We start from the raw sequence: 8382 nt of genomic DNA on the forward strand, positions 1-8382 counted from the left end.
AAACTCTCATTTAGTATGGCTGTGCAAGGGAAGGTAAATTATTATTTCTTTTAAATACATCTGTACAGAGAATCAAATATCAAATATTATATGTAATAATATGATTATAAGATTTTATTACACGGTCCTGAATTTTGAAACTAATTTATGATCTATTTTCCATTTCACTTCAAAATTTTGACTTGGAAACGAAAACCAAAAAAAAAAAGTCAAATTTTTTTTTTAAATATTTGCATGTTAGTTAGCTAGGAAATAGCTTAGAATTCTAGCTTATATAATAATGTGAGAAATATAATAATGTTTTAAAAATGTTTTTACGCCAAAAAAAATGTGAGAAAGTTTTCTTAATGTTCAACACTTGTTATCTGACTTACCTCACTTCTGCAATTCTACGCAAAATACACTAAAAATCTCATTTCTGCTCTATGAGTGAGAGGAAGGAAAGGGGAAGCACATCGAATCTGATTTTGGCTGCAGGGCTTAAAAGTCATATTTCCGATCGCAAGTAATAAATTCTAGTTCTGTTTCGTTTCTTATTTCTCTCCATCGTCATCTCAAAGCTTTCGCAGATTCCTTGAGTGGCTTCGGCCACTGTCCTGAATCAATACTCTCTCTGCAACTTTATATGTGCCTCTAGCATCTGAAACCCTAGCGAGGTGGTTTTCTTCCTTCAAGCGACGCTCTGAATCGGCGAATTCTCGATGGCATTGTGGTGGTCCGTGCTCGTTTTGGCATTCGCTTATGCCATCTGCAGGTTCCTCTTCATGCTCATTCCTCCCAAAGTTCCTTCCATCGACGTCGATACATCTGATGGTACTTTCACTCTCACTCTCTTTCTGTGCTCACACCTGTAAGATGTGTTGTAATGTGAATTTTGGTGGTGACAGTGTTGGATGATGGAAATCAAGCGCAGGAGAATAGCTTTATATATGTGAGTCTTATTTTTACTTGATAACCATCTTCATTGATCATTCGCTCTGCATCGGCATTTTGGCCGATCTCTTTTTAACAATCAATTCGATTTGAGTTCAATGGTCAGTGAATGTTATCTGACCAGTATAACTTTGGTCAGCTAATCAGTGCATTTTATGAACTGACTTCTTTTCAATATAACACTGAATATTATGACTTGAGATTTGTTGAAGATGCTCTAATACGGAGACTCTGGCCTATCACGTCTACCTCAGGTACCTCCGAGGGGACAAGCGCAGCAATCGGGCAAGAAAGTTCAATGCTATGAACCTGCGACAATGAAATACTTGGGATATGTTCCCGCGCTGACACCTACTGAGGTTGGTGAACCAATGCATTTTAGCAACGGACAAATGCTTGCGAGTTATAACATGAGGTGTCTTTTAGTCTAAGCAGAGCCAATTATTTACGATGCAATTTTTATATTTAGTAGTTTTTGTTTGAGTTTGATATTAAGAAATGACTTGGACATTGGTTTAGGTGACTTGGAATGTACAAGTTCATCATTGTTGATAAACTAGTCACATAAGAAGCCATGCTGAAGGAAATTTGACTTGTCATAGTTTCTAGCTAAACATGTGCCCTAAAGTTTTCATTAAGATATTTTTGCATTCTTGTTTATGTTGAAGTTCAAATTCAATAAACTTCGTTTATATTATATGTTAATTGCTCGCACAACTAGAATTTGGTCCCATTTTCCTTAAGTTGACCCTATTCTGGTTCCCCATTGACTTTTGTTGTTGACAAAATGTTCCATATGCTTTTGTTATGCCAATTATCTGATTGTATAGACCAAGTTATATACTCCTCCGGTCCTAAATAGAAGGCCCACTTTGTAGCGTAAATTACACTACAAAATGGGTCTTGTATTTAGGAGCGGAGGAGTATCTCACAGTCACAGTAGCCAATCGATCCTCTTATATCCTTCCACATGGAAATATTGATGGCAAATGACATTACACAAATTGATGAGAAGAAATATTAATTCACTAGGCCCAAATGTTGTGAACCATCATAAGATAATTTGCTATTTTTAATAAATTTATTCAAACATTCAAAGAAATTTACTCGGATCATTTTGCATGTATGGAAAGGTCAAGGAGCAGGTGGCCAAGGTGAGGAAGGCACAGAAAATGTGGGCAAAAACCAGCTTCAAGCAAAGACGTCAGTTTTTGCGCATACTCTTGCAGTATATAATCAGACATCAGGCACTTATATGCGAGTAAGAGCATTTTTATTCTTGGTTGTAAAAAGAGGATTTTAACTTTTCAGTGACTGGTGAGGATTTGGTGGAAAACCATGAAGAAATATTCCAGAAATGAAGTTGGTCTTAATGTAAAAATATCAGAATCTAAAAGCACTTACAGAACTAAAATGTTGGTTGTCGTATTCGGGGTAACATGCACACATTAATAAATGCCCTTTTCTTTTTAAAAAAAAAAATCATGTGGCCTAAGCTTTGTAAATTTTTGGTTTCTTTTGATAACAAATTGGACATATTTTAACTCTAGTTTTTGTTAGATATCTTCACGTGATACTGGAAAGACAATGGTAGACGCTTCTTTAGGAGAAATAATGACAACATGCGAGAAGATCAATTGGCTGCTGTCAGAGGGTGAGAAGTGGCTAAAACCTGAATACCGGTATGTGCTTTAATTGTTTTATTTTCTATTTCATATTATATTTTCTTGTCTTGTTGAGACTATGAAATACTGTAGTTGTCATTTTCCTTCGCATAAATTGGCTTTTGTCATGGTGGATGATCTACCTTAATATTTGGTTTTGCTTATTTTGCTCCTTTTACACATGCATAAAAAAGTTGTTTCTTTTTTGAATGCGTGTGCCTATTTAATATTAATATTTCCAATGGAAAATTGCAGACTGAGTTCAGTTCCATGTATTGCTTTATATGACTCCTGATTTTGCAGATCTTCTGGACGTTCAATGCTTCATAAAAGAGCTAGAGTAGAATTTCACCCCCTTGGTGTTATTGGTGCCATTGTTTCCTGGAACTATCCGTTTCACAACATTTTCAATCCTATGCTGGCAGCACTCTTCTCTGGAAATGGCATTGTGATTAAGGTATCCAATTTTGAACTACCTGCTTATCCAAAAATTTCTTCATGCTTGTGTTCTGTCTTCTTAGATTTTATTATTGATTTTGGTAGTATTACAGGAATTAGGCTATATCCCATTGCAAACCGATATTCTACATACAATCTTGTTGGTATATAGTGGTTATTTTATTCCATGACAAGGTGAAAACTGAAAATAAATAATTGGAATTCTTAGAAAGTTGGAATTCCGACATGTGTACTTTGACTTCTATGTTTAGGTTTCTTCCATTGACAGGAAACCATGTTCTACTGATTTGTAGATATCAGAACATGCAAGTTGGTCTGGATGCTTTTATTTCCGGATCATCCAATCAGCCCTTGCTGCCATAGGTGCTCCAGAGGATCTTGTTGAGGTGATAACAGGGTAAAGCCTTCTTATCGTCCCTGATTCCTTTATTTTGTGGTATTTTTGTTTCTTTGGCATGAACCATACATACATTCCTTGCCAGGTTTGCAGAGACAGGAGAAGCGTTGGTCTCCTCTGTGGATAAAGTTATATTTGTTGGATCACCTGGTGTTGGTAAGATGGTATGATTACTCTGGCCAATGGATGGATTCACCCTATTTCTTTCCCGAATCAAATCTTATTTTCCATAATTTCATTTTCAATCCTGGAAAATAGCTTTTGTTATTAAGCATAGTGTATATTGGACATAGATTCTGATAAGGCAAATTCTTCTAGACCTTAAGCTGTATTATACCTCTGACCGTGGATGCTGTTCGTCATGAGCTAAATCAGCTCATGGGGATACATCTGAATTCTCCTATTCTTAAAATATTCTTCATTTATTTTAAGGTGGTGTCTGCTCTCCTAGTTTCTTAGTAATCTTTTGACTCTATTTACATGCTAAATATATTTGTGCAGATAATGAAAAATGCTGCTGACACGCTTATACCAGTAACTCTTGAGCTTGGCGGAAAAGATGCATTTATTGTGTGTGAAGACGTAGATGTGGACCATGTATGAATTCTCTAACACCTGATTCCCTGAAGCTTTGGACATCACTATTGACCCTTCATTTGGCGAATTACTTTTAATTGCTTACCCAAGCCTTACTTTTCAGCACCATGATTTTAACATGTAATAAATCGGCTGAATATAGGTTGCACAAATTGCTGTCAGAGCTGTTCTGCAGTCAAGTGGACAAAATTGCGCTGGGGCTGAGCGATTTTATGTCCACAGGGATGTCTATGCATCTTTCATCAGTAAAGTGACCAAAATCATAAAGTCCGTTACATCTGTAAGTGTTTCTTAAGCCACTTTAGTTGTAAAATATGTTATGGAGCTACTAATACATCAATCACTTGTGTGCGCACTTGATTCTCACTGAGTTATTACTTTTCAGGTTGTTTTTACACCTTTTGTTTATTATCGAATTCAGTAAAACTTACATGTGATTTGGGATATATCATATCATCCTCTATGTTTTACTTCCGCACGACTTAATCGTTTGTTCTTTTTTCTTATTTTTTTCTCTATATTTTCTATCCTTTACAGAGCTTTGGATGGTTTCTGATTTAAGTGATTGGCACCAATTAATTAACGTCAAGTTCATATGCCCTACCTTGAGTCTGGAGCAAACTGTGTTTGTTCTCCAAATATCGGATAATTCAAATTTCCAGTCAATATCTTGCAGGGCCCGCCACTTGCTGGAAAGTATGATATGGGAGCTCTCTGCGTGCACGAACATTCTGAAAAGCTCGAAACCCTTGTTAATGATGCTTTAGACAAGGGAGCTGAAATTGTTGCCCGAGGAAGTTTTGGCCATATTGGTGAGGATGCAGTTGATCAGTTTTTCCCTCCGACTGTGATTGTAAATGTGAATCATTCAATGAGATTGATGCAAGAAGAGGTATAAACTAGCAAAGCTCATTATTATCTCTTCTTTTGCTTTTCGTTTTCCATTTTTATTATTTCTATTTCTGTTAAGTGCTATCTTTATTGATATCATGTCATACATGTATGAAAACTATATGCTTGGATTTGAGAATTTGCTTTCTGTTTCTTAAGTTCTGGTAAATGGTTTGCTCGAATCATCTGTGCATTTGAATGACATACAGGCATTTGGACCAATCATGCCAATAATGAAATTTAGCTCTGATGAGGAGGCTATCAAGCTTGCAAATGATTCAAAGTATGGGCTTGGCTGTGCTGTTTTCTCAGGCAATCAAAGCCGGGCTAGAGAGATAGCTTCACAGATACATTGTGGAGTGGCTGCAGTTAATGATTTCGCAGCAACATATATGTGCCAGGTAAATTTAATATAACGTTTAATTTCCATTTATCTGCCTCTTAGTGGGAGAGGGATTAGTACCAACAGTATGATTTTTGTTTTTCTTTTCGCTGAATTTAATACCCAGTTACTAGTGAACGAAGTGTTTACTTTTTATGATGTTACAATTGAGTTAATGATGCATTATGATTTTCAGTCCCTGCCATTTGGAGGTGTGAAACATAGCGGATTTGGAAGATTTGGTGGTGTGGAGGGACTGCGAGCTTGCTGCCTCGTAAAATCAGTTGTAGAGGATCGATGGTGGCCCCTTATCAAGACTAAGATACCCAAGCCTATCCAGGTAGTTTGGATGACATTTTTATTAGAACAATTCTGTTTCTGACCTTGAATACCAACTGGGATGGTCTCTCTTTGCCACAGTATCCCGTTGCAGGGAATGGATTTGAATTTCAGGAGTCACTTGTTGAAGCACTTTATGGTCTTAGCATGTGGGACCGTTTGCGGGCATTGGTGAACGTTTTAAAAATGCTTACCGAGCAAAACTCTCCCAGCAACAGTAAGAAATTGAAGGATTGACAAGGTCAGGTGGGGCAACATGCTCTAATGAAATACTATTTTCATTTTCAAATAACCAGGGGCTTTTGACCACGAGTTTTTATCTGCTACTTCAAATTTAGTCCCTGTAAATATCCTTGGCTCTGCCATTTTCACTGCACGCATTTGCCAATATTTTACAGCTTGCTGATGGATGTTAGGGGGGTCCTTCTTGTCACTAGGCATGTTAATGAAAATCAAGAAAACTTGCTTATGGAAATGCTGATTCTCGCAAGTGGCAACGATTTGGGAGGCTTAACTGGATCCTTAGTTATAGAGAATGCATATGACCTATCTTTTTTAAATTGACTGTGACTGCCTGAATGTTTTGTGGAATAAATTGAGAGGATATGGATTTGTGTTGGGAGACTTGGAGGACATTGAACAGTTCAATGTCTCCATACAAGATAAAAATCTCGTAACAAGGGAAAACAAGTTCATTAATGTATACTTCTTTGTTCCACTATCTGTGTCAACCGAAGCTGCGTGATTTTCTTCTTGTTTTTCTTTTTTGAGATTTTGAGTGGGTCTGGGCTGCAAGATTCTCAACTGGACACGGTAGAGCTGCGTTTGTTTGGAAGATGGGCCCACATTCCCCAAAAATGTCCAGAAATTAGATCCGGCATAATTACCCATGGAGAGGACAAGTTCCTTATAAAGTAGCAAATTGAAATTCAAATTTTCAGAGGTTTCTATATTTAGTATTTGATAGTGTTTTGAATAGGATAATTTTACTTAGCCAAAAAAAAAAATTCTGGCATAATTATTTTTGGGTACATATTAAATACGGTTTAATCACTAATGTTATTGTCGAAAAGTAAACTTTCAGATTTACAGGGACAATTCAGCAAGTTGTTTTCGGCCTCTGTAACTTTAACACAACAATTTAATTTAATATCTAAAATTAAAAGTAACATCACTAGGATGGAAAATGGATGGTGGGCTGGGCTAACTAACATGGAAAACCGAAGTTGCATCTTTCAAATACTTCCTTCGCGATGAAGATACTGAAATGGTCATATTGGGGGTGGGGAATGATATTTAGGTGCCAAAAATCAGAATAACGACAGTTAAAAAAAAAATTCTGAAAAAAGAGTTGCAGATAGAAACCCCAGTTGCAATTATCTAAAGTAATATTTACAACTTATTTTTTAGCATATTTTATCAGGGATCTAACTATTTACAAATAGTTCCTTATTTTTTAGCTACTTATAATGGATCTTTGGGAGAACTTTTTCATTTTTCCTTTTTGAAATAAATAAGAAAACTTGTTATTTTCCATCCAATTTTGACACTCTTTTTTCATGTAATTTCTCTCAGTTAAAAAAAGAAGATTAAAACACGATAAAAATAATTTAGTTAATGAATTATTGAAATATTTTATTGTGAATAAAATGAGTAAATATGCTTTACTTGTCAATGACACATATATGGGATGATGAAATGATTGGGAATTCTGGCTGGGGCATGTTGCACATTTTGTTGAGCAGCTTTTTGTGATCTTGTGATGTGATAGGAAAGCAAAGGAAGCGGGGACATCTCTGAGAACCTCTATATTCCCCCAGTTGAACCCGTCATTATGTGAATATAATGGGTGGATAATTAACTTATATGCATTAAAAAAATTAGTTAAATTAATTATTTATAATAAAAGTATATATATATTTTAAATATCTTATGTGCCCCGGTTTCTTGCTTAGCTTTTGCCTTTTCCCTTGGAATTTTTTTTAAAAAATTATATACATATAATTATTCCTCTGATCCAGTTACAAGTCACTTCTAATTAATTTACACATATTAGTAAAATAGTTAAAAGCATTAAATTTATCATAAAATTCAAATGAGTTAATATAATTATTGGTTCTTACAGTTTGATTGGATTTTGATTTTGGTCATTGTATTTTCAAATTGTTGAACTTGGTCACTATAGTTTCATAAGGAGTTGGATAAAATTAAACCATGACTTTGAAGAATAACTTATTGGAGAAAATTTATTTTTTAAGAATAAATTTTGAAAGAATAGATTTTGTGAAAAAAATAATTTTGATAAAAATAAGAGTGTTTGAATAGTTATTATCAGAAATATTTTTTTATATACAAATTACTAAAAATGATATAAATTAATATGATCATTATATAAAAAGTAGATTTTAATTTGAAGTAATAAATTTGTTAATAATATTTTTTTACCGACTAATAAATAATATATAAAAAAATATAATTAATTAATGAGTAATATGTGTATATATATTTATAAAATATAAGATTAAATATGTTTCTAAAAATTGATTTTTTCCCAACAAAAAATCTTATTTTATCTTAAATATTTTAAACATCATATCCCATAATATTTTTTCTAACAAAATTGAATGAATATACATAAAAACAATTTATTAATTATATAACTAATTAATAATTGCAAGTGTATATAAAGTATGAGATTAAATAATCAAGTGTCATAATCA

The 8382-nt window shown here is 34.3% G+C and overlaps 1 protein-coding gene across 1 annotated transcript; it reads left to right on the forward strand.

Annotated features, from left to right (window-relative positions):
* The first annotated feature begins 435 nt into the window (after positions 1-435).
* LOC114713098 (aldehyde dehydrogenase 22A1-like) lies at positions 436-6383 on the forward strand. Its single transcript, XM_028897683.1, is given in 15 exon segments — positions 436-813; positions 888-931; positions 1188-1292; positions 2067-2194; positions 2484-2615; positions 2901-3054; positions 3350-3453; positions 3539-3617; positions 3955-4050; positions 4193-4330; positions 4727-4942; positions 5151-5342; positions 5520-5663; positions 5744-5908; positions 6061-6383. Coding segments are annotated over 14 exon segments (1800 nt in total). The 5' UTR covers positions 436-701; the 3' UTR covers positions 5900-5908; positions 6061-6383.
* Positions 6384-8382: the final 1999 nt, after the last annotated feature.

Source organism: Neltuma alba, unplaced genomic scaffold (genome assembly GCF_004799145.2).
Source record: "Neltuma alba isolate B1F8T4 unplaced genomic scaffold, ASM479914v2 tig00011417_pilon, whole genome shotgun sequence".
Lineage (NCBI taxonomy): Eukaryota > Viridiplantae > Streptophyta > Magnoliopsida > Fabales > Fabaceae > Neltuma > Neltuma alba.